The sequence below is a fragment of the Phoca vitulina genome, unplaced genomic scaffold (genome assembly GCF_004348235.1).
Source record: "Phoca vitulina isolate PV1807 unplaced genomic scaffold, GSC_HSeal_1.0 scaffold20, whole genome shotgun sequence".
Taxonomy (NCBI): domain Eukaryota; kingdom Metazoa; phylum Chordata; class Mammalia; order Carnivora; family Phocidae; genus Phoca; species Phoca vitulina.
In genome coordinates this window covers 25,354,899-25,372,445 of record NW_022589723.1, presented here as the reverse complement: position 1 = coordinate 25,372,445, position 17,547 = coordinate 25,354,899, and the positions used below count along the sequence as shown (strand labels likewise).

Here is a 17,547-nt window from a genome sequence, read left to right as displayed (position 1 = left end):
AAGTCACAAAGTTTTTGGGCAAAATTACTTTAAATCTACTTTTTGAGTGGAGTTTTTTGTTTTGTTTTTGTTTTGGACGTATTTCTGAACTTGAAAAGGAAAATTGCAAATCCTTAGAAGGACCTTTTGCCTTTGGAGGAGAAAACCAGTTTATGACCTAGAATCCTTTATTCATAATTCTGAAATACAAAAGTTCTGAAAATTGAAAGTTTTTTCTTAAGTTTGTTGGCAAAAGTGAGGCTATTTATGGTCTTGATTTATTTATAGTCTTGATTTATCTCATTTGGCGTGAATATGCATGTTTCATTGCACAAATATTTCTGGGATTGATTGAGAGACCCTGTTCCAGAAGCCACTGGGAAATTTAGATTAATAAATGGTGTATATACTGTCATACTCTTCTAAAATCTGAAAATTCTGAATTATCTTTAATTCTAAAAATTAAATACTTGTGGACCTGTACACATTTATGTTGCATAAATAAGGAAGTGTTTCTAGCATCATCTTCCTTTGGTGTATACATTTTTGCTTTGCCATTTTACTTTAGACCCTAAAATCACGCAAAGAGTATTGCAGTATTTTTATGTGGAGTTAATGTAATTTCAAAAATAGCCCTGTGTTTCTACTGTGATAGTTTAAAATGTGATAAGTTAATTTTGCTTCCATTTGTATTTTGTTATTCAGACTATCTTTACTGCTCAGTTTATTTTCTAGTTTTGTTTCTCAAAGCATTAAAGTTAGGCTTCAGGGGTGACTGGCTGGTTCAGTCGGTGGAACATGCGACTCTTGATCTCAGTGTTGTGAGTTCGAGCCCCATGTCGTGTGTAGATGTTGCTTAAAAATTAAAAAAAAAAAAAAAGTTAGGCTTCGGTTACATTAAACTTTTAAGTTAGCGCCCTCATCCTGGTCTTACCACTTTCCTTTGCACCAACTCACACTTCTATGGCACATGCCTGAGTCCTTGAAGGACTGAAGATTAGTTGATTGATTTGCTGTAGGAGTTTTGATAGCACAGGCTTAAATGGGAGCTGGAAATAGAAATGGTTACTGACTGTACAAAAAAGAGCCAAAGGTGGTTGGTGTTGCTTGTTGGAGTTTAAGGGGGATTTGGTTTTTCTTTTAAGTTATTTCTCATCTGTGACATAAGTTAGGAATCCATGGAGGTACTCTAGCATCATTGAAGTTGGGAGTTTACAGACTTAGTACTGAGAGGATGGGGCTGCACATCGTGCTAGTTTGGCTGGCATGTCACCTCTTCTTGTCCCATTGAGGGCTGAATAGAAATCCAGACCTTGTTATATCCAACCTAGGGACTTACTCCATTATCAGTCAGGAAATCTGTCTGCTCATTTTATAACATTGTACTAGGTTCTGGGCTAGATGATGATCATCAGAATTTTTTAAAACATGAGTTATATTTTATATGGGGGAAGGATGATACTTTTTTCATAAAAGAAGAAATTACAACATAGGTTCTAATTCAACAGGTATAAATTTAAGCCCAAATTTACAGATTATGAAAGCAGTCAAAAGCTAGAGTGTAAAATTTCGGGGGTTTTTTGTTTGTTTTTTGGAATGATAAAAGACGTCTTTATAAAGTTTGTTCATGACTTCATTCTAAATATGCAGAATAAAATATGGTGTCAGCTCATTCCTGAGACACCAACCAGAATTTTCTTATACTCTCTCAAAATTTAAAGATCAGTTTCCGAAGAGGGTAAAATTTCAGTTTTCTTAAACACTATGTACCTATCAAATTATTACTACAGTTTCATCACTGTATGTTTGAAAATCTTGTCCTCATGGTTTTTATGTTTACAAGCTGATACATTAAATGTCCAGTGCTTTCGTGTGATACGGCTGTTTATAACAGTAAGGCATAGCATAGTTGCACCTTTTTGTGCACTTCTGCCTCTTGTGGTCTGTTTGTCATGGGGCAGGTCACATAATCTTGGAGGCTTACCTTTTAACATTTTATAGATGTGACTTTTGGAGCCTCTGTTTACATTGAAAGAGATAGCATTAACAACTGGCACGTTGTAGCCACTCACAGATCTAATGGCTTTGTGGATTTTGAGAGGTGGGAATAGGCCTAGGTTTAAATTGAAATACTGCTGGGATGCCTGGGTGGCTGCCTGGGTGGCTCAGTCGGTCAAGCATCTGCCTTCAGCTCAGGTCATGATCCCAGGGTCCTGGGATGGAGTCCTGGAGTCGGGCTCCCTGCTCAGTGGGAAGCCTGCTTCTCCCTCTCCCTCTGCCTGCTACTACCTCTGCTTGTGTGCTCGTGCGCTCTCTCTCTCTCTGACAAATAAATAAAATCTTTAAAAAATAAAAATAAAAATAAATTGAAGCACTGCCTTTACTAGCTTGTAATCTGATTAGCTTTTGAGCAACAGTTTCCTTTTTTATAGACTGGGGATAATAGTTTCAGAGTAGTTAGGACAATAAACTAAATAAATACATTACTGTATATAAAACATTTATCCTAGTGCCTGGACCATGGAAGCCACTTAAGCAGTGATTGTGACTGCCAGTGTTGTTTTTGTTGCCGTGGTGCAATTTGGTTTTCCTTTAGGTAAACTAAAGCAAGTGAAATTCACCACGGAGTCTGCAAAGTATATGTAGTTTGTCATTATGCTGAAGGCTGCCATTTCAAAGATAATATCTTTAAACTGAGTTAATGAACCACACCTTACTAGGATAATGTCTTTTAAGTAGGTCATAGTAGGATGTAGTGGAAAGAACTTAGGACTGGAAATGAAAAGCCTTGGCTTCCAGTTCTGACAGTGCCATTTACTAGCTTTGGGCAAGCTACTTAACCTCTCAGGCTCATTTTCTCTTTCCTAAGATTGTGATTACCTGCCCCAAGTACCATAGGGTGCTTGGGAAAATCAACTGAACTTTTTTTTTTTAAATGCTTTGCAAATTGTAAGGCAGTTTATAACTGTAAGGAGTAAATACTATTTGCAAATGAGTTCCCCCCAAAGCTCTACTCTGTAGATTACTTGGTGGTGTGTTTTGAGGTCTTATATTTTTAAAAAGCTTATTTCTCCCAAAAAGAAGCATCTTTAAGGTTTTATACCATGGAACTTCCTCTAAATGTGATGGAAGCATTTAGTGAGCTCTTTTTCATCTGATACTGTTTTCAGGGAAGGAACATCTTCACTTTTTTTTTTTTTTTTAAATATAGTAATAAATGCTTTCTGACCAGCAGACTTTGCTAGTTGTCCCTGTAGTAACTTCTAATTTCTATTTTCCCTAAAATACACACACCAACATTCCATATGGGAAACAAATACCACACAGGCTCCACACTTTCTCTTTTGATTCACATAAGCCCTTAAGAGACAGGGACAAGCCCTCTTTTACCTCAATGGGTTAAAAAAAAAAATCTCCACTCTTGATTTTGTTTTTCACATACCTGGAAGGATCAGAATCTTGTTGCCTTTTTATTACTCCTTCAAGGAAAGGGTTTCCAACTGGGAGTACATGGAGATAGAGGCTATTGAGGAGACTAGGGAAAGGAAGGTACACTGACTTTTTTTTTTTTTTTTTTTTTTTTACAGCCACCTTAAACCTAAACTCTCTACCGTGAGAGTCCACAGAAGCTTGAGATAGGTACATGGCAGTCCCTGTTTTAGACAAAGGGAAAAGTTGATGATTAGTTGGCCTCAGGAAAGAAATCCATTCACATTTCAAAATGAATTAAAAAAAATACATATTAAAGTTTCAGCAGCTGTGTTTTTTACAGCATTTCTGATGCATGGTTTATTCAGTAGGTTTTTGTGAAGTGGCCTGAAAACATAAACTTTTAGCATTGGCTCTGTGGAAAATACATATTTCTTTAACTGTGGAAAGCATTTTTAAAGTCCCAACCACTGATTTGTAAAGTTTGAAGATGCGAGTTGGGTGGGGGAGGCCTGTAGTCTATCTGGAGGCTATTAACAGTTTTCAGTCTGAAGTAATTTCTCCTTGCCTTAAATCAGTTAAATCAGTCATTTTGTTAAGTGCCCAGCACCATTTATATTTAGGCCTTTGGAGAAATACCAAAATAAGCATAAAAGCAGTCACTTGTACTAAAGGAATTTTCTTTTCTAAATGGTGAAGCAAGATGTATTTGAGAGTACAAGGCAATATATAATCACCTGATGGACTGTAAGGTGTAGATTAAAGCATGAGAATTTTATTTCAGAGAAAGCTTGTTGAAGAGTAGTACTTAGGGATAGCTTTGTGGGGGACACAAGTCTTGAACTTAGCTATCAGACATCTGGTGATAGATTCAGAACACCATTGAAAGGTGCTGCTACTTCTGGGAGAATTGAAGAGAAGAGAATTTGAGTGGCATAAAGAAAAATGTATTATATATATCAAGTCAGTTAAGATGGTGGGTTTGTATTAAGATTACTTGTGCAGTTTATTTTAGTGAAGCAGCATGATGTTCTTAAAAAAGGTTTTTTGTTTGGGACAGCTATGAGCAGGTGGTTTACAAGCAGTTCGCATTAGTTTTGTCAGATGATTTGGGAGTAGAGAGTGATCAATACCGTGGGGTAAACTCTTCTGAATGTTTTTTACTCTTAAAGTAATAAAATATTGGTTGTTAGCCCATTTTCCTTCTTTCGCAGGTAAAAAACAGGAAGCAGATGAGTTGAGTGGAGATGCTTCTGTGGAAGATGATGCTTTTGTCAAGGTAAAGTGTTAATTACTCAGGTTAAGACGTTTATTTTGCATGATGAATTCATGCATTTATCCTGAAGTATGGAGGTGAAATAAAGATAGAGACTTAATGTAGTATTGTCAATCTCATCATAGTTGAGAAATATAATAAATGACTTTGTCTTTAGTTAAATGAGACATAGAGCTAAAAATAATGTTTGTCCAGGCCTTGAAGTAGAAATCAGACGTAGGGGCCAGAGGAACAGCTGCAAGACAAATGATATGTTAGTTCCTAGACAAGGTACCGCAATGAGGGTATTGATAGTTTATTTTTCATCTGCCGATTGCATTCAGCTTTTTTATAAAATATACAGAACTTAGATTAATGTAGTCCTTAAAATGGAGAGAGAAGATTGCTGATGTGTTGCTACTTAGTAAAGAGCAAATTAAGAAATTTGTTTTGCCCTTTAAAGATAAATTTAAGCCAGATCTTTTTTGACTGAAAATGAATGTATTTCAAAACTGACCAGCCAGAAAAATAATGTGTACAGTTTTAACTGCAGTTATGGCAGTTCTATAAGTTATTTTTAATCACAGGTTTTTTGTTTTTTGTTTTTTTTACTGATGTGATCTGCTACTTACTGATCATTAGGTCTTAAGTAGTGTGGCATTTGCAGGAATTATTTAAATGAGCACAGTTCCTCCTACATTATGTACATTTATACTCCATATATTCTGTTTTCTGTGTACAGTTAGTCCATGTGGTCATAACATCTCTGGATGTCTGTGTGCTCTACCATGAAGTCAGCTCATGTCCATTCACCTGGCCATCTCTCCTACTGCTTAGCTCTCTACCCTCCCCACGTTACATGCACACACAGACCACAGAGTGTACCACATGTCCCACACTTCACACCTTGCACTTTGAGGGTACATACGCACAGAGAGAAAGAAACGTGTGGTTGAGGATTTAACCCTGAAATCAGATAATTTTAGGAAATCCTTGCCCAGGGAGCTGTTAAAATTGATGATTGCTTGCCTGTAATCAGCTTTTGTTTGAGCCTTTCAGAACTCTCCAGTCTCTCTATTCTGTTATCCTTGTGATATGTCTTCCTTTAGGTTTGTTCCTTTGCTCTTATTTTCTCCAGGTGTCTTCACTAGTGAGTGTATGATTAAGCAAAAATTATCCATAAGCTGGAAAAACATTATGACTTAGTAAAAACATTTTAATTTTCAAATGTCTAACTTTTAGCTCTTCAGTTCATAAAAATCTTACATTCATTTGAAATGTTAGGAGGTGATATATGCTTCTATTTAGCATAATAGTACTGTCTCTTGTATGTGCTGCAAAGGATACCTTTGTGTGATTATTAAATGAGCCTGGTCATAATGTCTAGAAGAACAAAAGAGCCTTTTTTTAAAAAAATCTGATTTAAATAAATCTTCAGTTTCTTCTTTCTACTTCCTTTTTCACTTTAGGGAGGTACTGGCATATGTGATGTATTTGATAGAAAATAAGTGAATATACTTATCTCTCAGAATTGGTAATTCTGGAATTTATACAGTAGTGGTGAATAAATATCACCTATTGCCTAGACGTGAATAGTATAGTAATTGCTTTCATTTATAGGTGAGGAGAATGGTCAGAGTTGGCACTTCAGAGTAGATAAAGTTCCCTCGGTGATTTCCCTCGGTTGCTTTTTTTTTTTGCATTAGTAAATGCAAAAAGTAGGGACTGTTACACAGTCCCCTACTCCGTTCTCAACCTCCAGTGTTCCCTTACTCATACGTGGTGAGGTTGGTTAAACCTACTGTCCCAGAGATGCCCTGCTCCCAAGCACTCCACCTTCCCATATAATCCTGTTCCTTTTCTTTGCCCGCCTCCCCAGAAATTTCTGTTTCCTCACTGTAGTTCAGCTCTGAATGATTAATAGTCATGCCCCTACCCTTTTCCCCTTTTAACCCAGAAGGCTTTTCTTAAATCTGTTATATTTACCGTAGAATAAGGAAGGGGGAAGAGTGTTCATTGCTTTCAACCCTTTCTTTGCAGTTAAAGAGGAAACTAACTAGATTGCTGCTTTTCTTTGTTTCTACTGAAGCACTGTGTATCCATAAACTTTGAAGGGCAAACAGAATTCCTTCACCAAGACACTCCCAACCTGTGTTCCCCTGCCTAACTGGGATTGTGGCACAGTGATAGATTTTAAAACAAATACATTTAATTATTTGCATTTTTTTCAAGAACAGAATGTAACAGTTGGGGTGCCTTATTATTAATTAGAAATAAACTTTGTTATAATATGTAAGACTTGCAGAGTCTTTGAAGTTAAATCAAACTATGGCACATGGAGAAATCAAGTCATTTCTGTGAAGCCTTGTCTTCTAGGACAGCTCCTGGGATGTGACTTGGTAAATATTAAATAACTGGAACTTGAGACCATCTCTAGTAGCAATCTAGTTAGTGCGTATCTCAGTGTGAGAGATTTGGGAACTTAGATGCATGGTTCAATGACTTTGGGATTTGACTCCCTCTATTTTTAAAGACACAGTTAATATGTAGGGTCAAATGATTGAACTTTGGGAATAATGTCAAAATATGGTAAAATTTAAAACATGTAGACATGTAAATTACCAAAAAACGTTTGGTGGATAGCCTATAGTACTTTGCCTCTAGTTGTACCAAATTTTCTTACCATTAAAAGGACTGTGAATTGGAGAATCAAGAGGCACATGAACAAGATGGAAATGACGAACTAAAGGACTCTGAAGAATTTGGTGAAAATGAAGAAGAAAATATACATTCCAAGGAGTTACTTTCTGCAGAAGAGAACAAGAGAACTCATGAATTAATAGAGGCAGAAGCAATAGAAGATATAGAAAAAGAGGACATCGAAAGTCAGGTCTTTAGACAGTTTTTTTAAAATGTGAACAGATAAATTAAGTAATAAATAATAAAAAGTATTTCTTCTAGTTCAATGTGGAAGTCTCAGAATTTAAAGAAAATATATTTTTGAATTTATAAGTCACCTGAAATCCTACTAGCTTTTAAATTTTGGCTTATGATCTTCCACATTTGTATATATTTGTACAGAATAGTTATCATGCCTTTAGTTGCTATTTGTTCTATATAAAGTTTTCATATAACGTATCATGATAACTTCATAATGCGTGTGTTATACTGTAACTTACTAGACTGAATAGCCACTCCTTTGATTTGGGACATTTACGTTGAAGTTGTCTCAGTTCACTCTGATCTTGCCAACAGTACTGGATGGTAACTTTTTATCTGTTGCTACTTTAGTAGATCTAAAAGGTTAACTTGCATTTCTTTGGTTATTATCAAGGTGGGGAATTACTTAGGAAAGTTTAATTTAAAGACATATAATTTAAAAGATACTTTCTTTGACTGAAAGAGACCATTTGTCCTGCTTTGAAATATGTTAGTATGTCTTAAGAAAACCAGTGGATTAGGGAGGGAGTCAGTACAGTTAATGATCATGCTTAGAATACTTCCATTCTACCTAGCTTAATAAATGAAGGGCTCAAGAGATTTTTCTAATTCTCTCTCAATGTGACTACTTTTATGTTGGCATAAAAAATATAGTCTGCATTATTAAGCATTGACTTAGTACCCATGGTATCGTAGACACTGTACAGAACACAAGGCAAGTGATAATTAGATAGAGCATAAAAGCATTCTCATGTTACCCAGATATTTTGTAAAGCAAAGCTATTGTATACCCTTTTACTTAGGAAATTGAAGCTCAAGAAGGTGAAGATGATACCTTTCTAACAGCCCAAGTAAGTTTATATTTAGTCCTATGAATATGATATTGTGGGTGGAAGGGCTTGGAAAAGGAATCTTATTTTGACTTCAAAATCCTCTAATTCATAAAACTGCCTTGAACTTAATACTGAATTATTTATGTGGTATATACGAAATACTTAAAATTGGCAGCTGAAATTTCTGTTGCCACAAAGGTAATTGGAAGATATTATAACAAGGTTCCTACCCTTTTCAGAAGAAAAATAAAAATAGTCCATCCTTTATGTTAAAAAAAAAAAAACACAAAACTCTGGTTACCAGTCTTTTGAGAAGTCTACACTCTCCTTGATTTTTTTTTCCTGTCACTTTGTTAAGAAGTAAATCATTTAGAAGTACTAATATCCTTTACAAAGCTTTATTTAAGATTTTGCTAATTTAACACACCTAGGATGGGCATAGTGTAAAAATGATAAAAATCTCTGTTCTAGAGATTTACTCGGGTGTGTGTTTGTGTGTGTGTATGTGTGTAGAAAATGAGTGCTCTTCTATTGCATGTTGTGTTTTTTTGGTATATATGATTTATATAATGTACATTTTAAAGCATGGTTTACAGGGGCTATAAACACATTTATATAACTCAGTTGCTACAATGTTTTCCTTTTAGTTTATCCTTTGGTTTTGTTTTGTTTCGTTTTGTTTCCATATCTATACTCAAGAAGCCTTGTTCATGTACCTTCTTTAAATAGTATGCTTTGAAGTAGAGATAGGACTTTCCTCTGTTTCCCAGATTAGAAAAAAATAGTGATCAGGTCTATTATTTCCTTAGTTAATATTTGCTAGAAGAGTATGTAGTGGGGCTCATATTTATGCACTGCTTAGCTGATTGCCTCTGGTCATACACACCTTCTTTCCTGCAGCTCTCTTGCCTTTGAAATGATGGTGAGCCACAAATGCTGGTGAGGTTGTATCTTGGCTTTCTGCATTTATTGCAGTGGGAGAGAAACTGCATTTCTGGGAGAAATGTGTCTGATAATTTAGAATATTCAGGAAGGAAATGTTAGGACTGTGAAAGTCTGTAGATTTGTTCCCCGTGCTAGCTACAAATAAGTTCATTTCTGAGTGATAAAGATTAGTTGAGGAAAATTAACTTTCAAATGGGGGGGGGTACCTTTTTTACATTACTAATTTGCAAAAAGGTAGAGTTGAGCTCGTCATATTCTTTAGCAGCTAGCTTGTTCATTTCCACTCAGGCCACTCCTGTAGTTGTGCAGGTTGTAAGTTGTGTAAAGGCACCAATCATATCTAAGGGGCCCCATTCACATAATAAACTATATATTTATTACAAAAATTTAACAGATGGAAGTAAAGTATCTTAAGGAATGGATGCCTTTTTCTAATTTTCACAACATGGCCTGGAGAGGGCCTTGCTCCCCTTCTATCCTGATAATGAAAGAACAGTTATTTCTCATCAAGGGGCAAGTATTGCCTTATTGTATCAAAAGATAGGGAGGTTACATCTTCAGAGAAGTTTTCTTTAAGTAAAATGACCTTTTTTCTCCTTCTAAGTAATGTACAGTGGAACATCTAGCAACATATATAAATGTGTCTACGTTTCATCGTGTTTTTATTATCATTAAATATGCAATTAGTATTCAAATGTTCAATTGTGTATAGTTTTTGTTTTTTGTTTTGCTTTTTGTTTTTACAGGTTTTGTACAAATAAGATGTTCCCGTTCTGGTTGATTGAAATGTTTATTAGGTCTCTTAAAGGTTTTTCCCTCCACTATTTTATTTGTTGAAGAAATTGAGTTGTGTATTCTGTAGAGCAAAGGTGGTTGGTAGAGTTTTTCTTAATGGGACTAGTTAGAAAATATTTTAGCTGTTGTGGGCCATATGATCTATGCTATAACTATTAAACTCTGCCATTGTTGTGTAAAAGCATCCATAGACAGTGGGTAAATAAATGGATATGGCTGTTTCAGTAAAAATACTTACAAAAAGAGGCATCTAGCATAGTTTGCCAATCCCTGCTTGTAGGGTTTCCAGAGTCTAGATATTGCTGATTACATTTCTGTGGTGTCATTCAACATGATTCTTTGTTTACTGTATTCTCTGTAAATTGGTAAGTTGGCTATGGGATCTAGAGGCTTGCTGTCCGATTCAGGGCACCTCACCCCCACCCCAACACACCCAACTACTTCATAGATAGTGTTGTGTTCTTCCATTTGGCTACACCTAATGTCTGGTTATATCTTCTCGATGATGGTACCAGTCATTGATCCATACCCCTTGGATCAAAGTAGTGATATTCTAATTCTGTCATTTCTTCCTTATTTATTAGCTGGAATGGTCCTAGAAATAGAAATATCTCCTACTATTTGGTTACTCAGTGGTACCATTTACAAAGGAAAGCCAGCATATGTATTTATTTCTGATGCTTTTCCTTTTATTTACCAATTTTTGGAATAATGAGCCAGTTCATTACTATCTTTAACAGTGACTAATGAGTTTTTTATTTTTCCTCCCTTAGTTTCATTTTGAATTCATGGGTTTAAATATATTTAATGTATTTAAGTCCATCGTAGTTATCATTGTTCAATGTTCAAATTGCCCCATCTGTAGCTTGTGAGAGCCTCTTCATTTCAACATGATCCTGGTAGTCTTTGATTGCTTTCTGGTATGTAATGATGTTCCTTTTTCTTCTCTAGACCTAATTAGCCATTGTTTCCTTTTGGTGGTAAGTGGCTTTCAAGAACCTGGTCTCGGTGGTAGGGGTGTTCATTGCTACTGGGTTTTCATGCTTTCTAGGTCTTTTCTTTCAAGGTACAGTGCTAGTGAATGTGTGTGGTTTTTTGGTTTGTTTTTGCTTTTAAGTTAAATAGATTTTGAGGTCATAGGGATACTTCTAAGTTAATCATTTTCTTTGTCTTACAGTATACCTACAACAGTCTTAGAAACTTAATACCAACACCACTATCAAAAAGATTACTGAGAAAAAAAAAAAAAGATTACTGAAAATAATTTAAGATTTTTCCCCATTATATCTGTCCTAAAGATGTACCCTTCTAGGAATGAAAAGTTACTGCATATTAGACTAGTTCTGCTCTATATGGTTATATCACCCCAACTCATACAGATTTAGGTTGATGTGTTTCATTTTATTTTCAGTAATTAAAGTATTGCTTTTAAAAAAATTGAATCTGTAACTTCTTGTGAGTATATAATTGAAAATAGCTAGAAAATTTAATCTGATTTTATAATTTACAATATTTACATGGTTTCAAAATCAAAGCTATGAGAAAAATGCATTCAAAAAAGTCCCTTCACTAAAGCCAGTTTTCAGGCTTACTTGGATTTTAAATATTTGGCCTTTAAGCGTTAGCCTCTGTTATACTACATAGAATTTGGTTCAAATTGTGCTTCTATTAGTTACCTATAATATTATGACTTTGGGCAGATTCTGTTAGTCAGTTTCTATGTCTGTAAAATGAACATTGTAATTCCTACCTGCTGGATTGATGTTAGGATTGATCATAGATCCTGGCTAAGTACTAAGAGTACCTGTGCAGTCTGGTTGTAATACTGTTTTATTAGCTTGAAGATAGCCGTTACTTGAAAAATTTGGGGAAATTTTTCTCAAAAATGTTTATGTTTGCTAGTGCTGTAATTCTTAAAAATTTCCTCTAATCTCAGTCTCTTCAGTCTTCTGTGATCACACCATGTATATTCCTTTTTCTATTTGCCCTTGCCCTTAATGTTTCACTAATTTGATACCAGTTTTTTGTCATATGAAGTCTGTGTACCTTGAAAGCCAGATTTATCTGTATCTCCTCCATAAAACTTTCTTTAATATCTTTTATGTAGTGCTTTATGGTTTACAGAGAACTTTTTATATCCATTATCTTATTTAATTATTTGTATTCTATTTAGGTCATATGTTATCTCTATTTTATGGGTAAACTTCAGCTAAATGGATAACAATACCACAGAGTAAAACTGTTTCAGTGGTAAAGATAGGATAAATACCCAGGTCTTAAGATGTCTAGTTTGGTATTGTTTTCACTAAATAAGTGCACGCTAGTAAATGTTTTCTGAATTTCATTGTACTTACACAGTGCTGCAGTTAAGCCCGTTACATACATGGAAATGAGCAGTTCACTCCTTCCATCTAAAAATAGTAGTGTCTCACACCACATTTATTCAGTAAAATCATTCAACAAATATTTATTGAGTACTTACCTTGTGCGGGGTATTTTGTATTTCCTATGACCTTTAGCATATTGCATAGATAGCAGGCAGTTGGTGATTTAAGGTTATTTTAAAGGTTTATTTTAAATCAGGCTGAATATACTGTTTATATACAAGTCAGGGGAAAGGAGACTTTCCAGAAGAGGTCTTCTTACGTAGCACATGTATGTTACATTATCTCACGAGATTAACCTAGGGGGAAGGTAGAATGAGTGTTAGTGTATATACATATATATACACATATGAGTATGTGTATCCTTACTGTATATGTAATAAGCACTTTATTAACTGAAAAATAAGTCCTTCGCTTGTCTTTGTCTCTTATCATTGCTGCTCCTAGGATGAAATAAAAATAGAGAAGCTTCATATATGACTTTTGGCATTTGACTAAGGATTGTAGATCCTGCTACAAAGATAAACAACATGAATTCCTACCTTACAGGGAGCATTTGCTTCATTTTCTTATGTGAAATATTACATTTTTTTCAAGATAAACTCAAAAAGTAGTTAATATAAGAGGATGCTTTACATTGTTGTTACTGTTTTAGTATATTTTTCATTTGAAAACTGTTTTCAGTGGAGGAAAATTATTTTCAGATAAGGTGCATATCATTTGTATCATTTAGACAGGAAAAATTTCCCATTGTCTTTCTTGTATTTCTTGTTTTGTTTCCTTTTTATGAGGACTTTTAGGCTTACGTAGGGCCAGAGGTTTGACTTTAGTAGTGCTTTGTTTACTGCACATACTGCACAGCAAAGTCTGCACTAAACTGTGGCTCGTCTTTCCTACTAACCCTAGTGGTTTCTGTGCTTCACCCCCAACTGTAGTCGGTTTTATTTTCTAAAAGCCGGGTCAGACTTTTCTAGGGGCATTTAAGTATATGTAGTAAAGATAGTGTTACCTCTAATTTGAGAAACTAATGTTATGAGTCCTTTCAGAAGACATGTTGAGTAATTAGGATAAATATCTAAAAGCTCTTCAGCAAAGTAAGGCAAACCTTACCAGTTATTTTAGCAGCAAGAAATAACATTTCTAATTGGTAGAATTACAGCAGAAAGGATTTTGTTTTTTACATTACAGTTTTTAAATTTTTTTACTTTTTAAAACAGGAGATAATTTGGCCATTTTTTTTTTGAACCTGTCAATATCGCAACTCTAAGAGAATAACTGGGAAGTGGTGTGCTGTTGGTAGATAAAGAAACGGCAAGTTGCATTCTTTAAGTTCATTTGTTCTCCTGAGTAAAAGTTAAGATATTCCAGTTTGTTTATCCCCGCCACAACAAATTACTGGACTAAAAGAATTTGGAAGAAAAAGATAAATTGACAGTTCATCCTTTCTTTGCTGCCATTGCCTGTCACTCCACCCAAGTGAAAGCATTTTTCTTTCCTTTCCAGATGTTGCAGATTAGAAACAATGACTAAAACTAAATTCTGGTTCAACAGAACGACAGTAAAGAGGTTATTAGAGCATAATATAATGGACTTATGTGATAATACGATTCACTTTGCTATCAATCAGTAATCTACTTGTTTTTGGACTCTTAGTTCCTAAGCTTGTGGCTTAGTTGTTTCAGTGTTTTTAGTTTCCTTCATGTTTAGTGTGTAAAGCAATTGGGCATTCCATAATTTGGGGGCACTTACATGTTAGCTTAAAGTCGAAAAATCCTTTAAAATGATTTCTTAGAAATAATGGTGGTTATCAGATGTAATTTTGAGCATACGGTAAAATATTTGACATTTTTAAGGAATGCATGCTTTTCTGGAATCTAAAATTATGTTATAAGATAAATACACCATTTAAACTTTTGTTTACAGTTCAATTTTTAAAGTCTTCTTTCACTACTAGGCTGTCACTCTAAGGCAGTAGTTCTTAAAGTGTAGTCCTTGGACCAACAGCATCAGCATCACCTGGAAACTTGTTAGAGATGCAGATTCTCAAGTCCTGCCTCCAGACCTGAATTAGAAACTCTGGGTTGGTGCTCAGCAAACTGTTTTAACAAGCCTTCCAGGGGATTCTGATACAGACTCAAAGTTTGAGACCCACTACTCTAAGGCTGTATGTGGTAGCTTCACACCACCTTGACTGAAAATGATCTACTTCGACTCAGCTTTTGTTTTAAAAGTTATAAATTAAAACATCCCTTAACTTTTTTTTCTCCTTTCCCGAGATTAAATGAATATTTGCTTATTCTGATCTTTAATTTGGGGAAAATGTTGGTTTTTTCTTGGTGTGACTTTGACTACCTTCAGGGGTTTTTTGCAGTATTTGCTGGGTAGAGAAAAAGGGAAAATCCTTTTGCAGTATTCCTGTTTTCAGGCTAGCACATGCTTAATTTTAGATTAAGCGAAGAGATCACATATTTTAAAATTAAAATCAGTCATATTTTTAAAACAGTGTGAGTTACTATTTTGATTACCTGTAGTGCAAATACCATTTTTAAAGTGTCTGACCACCAGGGTATATGTGACCACTGTGAATTCATTTTCAACAGAAAGAAGGGATGAATAATTTGAAAATAACTACTCTTGTAGTCACTCCTCTTCTGAGATGCCTAGAAAGGGTTTTTGTTTGTTTCTTTTATTAATGTGCATTTAAGCCCTTGAAAGTGTATGTCTTCACAGTATACTTTCTCATACTGTTTTGAATAGCACGCCCTAAAAGTGCTTTTGAACTATAATCAGGTCAGTCTTTTGGCAACTCTTTGATGTGAGTAGGATTCAGATTCTATAAACTAGTTTTGAATACTGAAACTAATCCATTTGATTGTTGATCTAATTACTGATAGATTTACCTGTTTTGTCTGAGACCACATCCACCAGATAATGTGCCACATTTCTCTAAATGGGCTCTGGTTCTGATCGGAATAGCCTATATTTGTTAGTGATAGGTGTCCCTAATTAATATTATTAAATTATATACCAGTTTAACCTCACTGCTTTTGTGCTATTACTAAAATCTAGTTTTAAGTGAATTCATTTTACATTTGATTATTCTTTGAATTTCAGGATGGTGAGGAAGAAGAAAATGAGAAAGGTATGTTTGATGCCAAGTAGAGTTTAAAAATTGCTGACATTTAGAAAAATAGTAAATTATGTGAAAATAAAACATTCCTTATTTGAAATCTTATTTTTGAAATGAGTTTATTTTCAAATTTATCAATTTAGTGAATTAAGTTAGCATCTTGATTTTATTTTTCAATTGGTTTTAATTTTCTTTTTAACATTTAAGCTATGTTCTAACTTAATGGTACATATCAGTTACTGTAGTGGACATTGCCATATTTTATTTAACCCAATTTTAATTTTATGTTTTAAAATAACTTCTAGCATACGGTAAGTCGATAATGTCCTTTAAGACTGGCACTGCAGTAACTCATACGTGCTTATTGGGGTCCTAGAGTGTAAGAGATAATTAATTGTACAACCAGTCCTAAAAATGGGTGACCGGGAGACTGACTTTTTGTTTGCTGCGTAGAGAAACTTTCATACAGTCTTCCGACAGTTTTCATGGTTTAGGAGAACTGTCTCATTCAATACAATTACAGGGACATCAGTAGTAATGCATTGATCAGTACGAGGTTTATGGAAGAGTTCTTGGATGGAAGTCAAAGGATCCTCCTTTGGACTAGAAAGGACATGGAGCAGGGTTCTAAGCAAGGCAGAATAAAAAGCCCAAAAGTGATGACGAAGTAAAGCTACTGACTGAAAATCTCACATGCCCGAAGCCTTTCCATTTTGGGGAAATGCAAGACATCTTCGAAAATGGTAATTTCGGGACTGGCTGGACAGGATGAAGACTGGAAATAACCAATTTCCTGCACAGTATGGAGCAGGACATCTTTGGAGCTTTCTGTAGCAGTTTTCCGTACGCTTCTGGACTACCCAAGAACTGAAGCAGAAGAGTGAAAAGGATGGGGCCCGGAAAAACTGTGAAGACTGATTGATATCCTCAGACTGTGACCTTTCAAGATGTCACCGTGGGAGTTCCGAAGGTCACAAGGGTTAAACCCAAGATGATTTGAACATTGAATAACAAATCTGCACATCTGTCACTATCTCATCGAGGGAAACAAAATCTTCCGTTTGCCATTAACTTATAACCACAAACGAAGAGCTGGTATCCTCAGGATGGAACCACTTCCTCACTTTTGTTGTTTGGTATTTGTATGTAGAGATCATTTTTTCCATGAAGAATAAGTGATCCTGGGTAAAGGATTGTTTATGTTAGTTAATACCCTTGTGTTTTTTTTTCCCCTAACCTTCCATCAGTGCTAATAACTGGCTTTATATTTTCTAGGTCCTATTCTAGCTTATGAATATGAAATTGTTTAAACTTCTTGTTTTGCCATATTTATTCCTGTTAAATCCTCTTAGATATAGCAGGTTCTGGTGATGGTACACAAGAAGTATCTAAACCTCTTCCTTCAGAAGGGAACCTAGCTGAGGCTGATCACACAGCTCACGAAGAGATGGAAGCTAATGCACCTGTGAAAGAAGCTGAGGATGACAACATCTCGGTCACAATCCAGGCTGAAGATGCCATCACTCTGGATTTTGATGGTGATGACCTCCTAGAAACAGGTAAAAATGTGAAAATTACAGATTCTGAAGCAAGTAAGCCAAAAGATGGGCAGGACGCCATTGCACAGAGCCCGGAGAAGGAAAGCAAGGATTATGAGATGAATGCGAACCATAAAGATGGTAAGAAGGAAGACTGCGTGAAGGGTGATCCTGTCGAGAAGGAAGCCAGAGAAAGTTCTAAGAAAGCAGAATCTGGAGACAAAGAAAAGGATACTTTGAAGAAAGGGCCCTCGTCTACTGGGGCCTCTGGTCAAGCAAAGAGGTTTGTTTTTCTATGTCAGTTCTTTACGATACTGAA

The 17,547-nt window shown here is 35.3% G+C and overlaps 1 protein-coding gene across 4 annotated transcripts in view; it reads left to right on the top strand.

Annotated features, from left to right (window-relative positions):
* The window catches only part of SLTM (SAFB like transcription modulator), a 42,277-nt gene that overhangs the window by 7,605 nt on the left and 17,125 nt on the right, over positions 1-17,547 (top strand). Inside the window, exons 3-7 of one of the 4 annotated variants that reach the window (XM_032417119.1) lie at positions 4,623-4,687; positions 7,356-7,553; positions 8,407-8,454; positions 15,675-15,702; positions 17,097-17,511. In XM_032417119.1, the coding sequence (XP_032273010.1) occupies positions 4,623-4,687; positions 7,356-7,553; positions 8,407-8,454; positions 15,675-15,702; positions 17,097-17,511 (754 nt within the window). Of the gene's footprint in view, positions 1-4,622; positions 4,688-7,355; positions 7,554-8,406; positions 8,455-15,674; positions 15,703-17,042; positions 17,512-17,547 lie in introns of all 4 variants that reach the window. The other 3 variants (XM_032417118.1, XM_032417122.1, XM_032417121.1) reach the window with 3 other exon arrangements.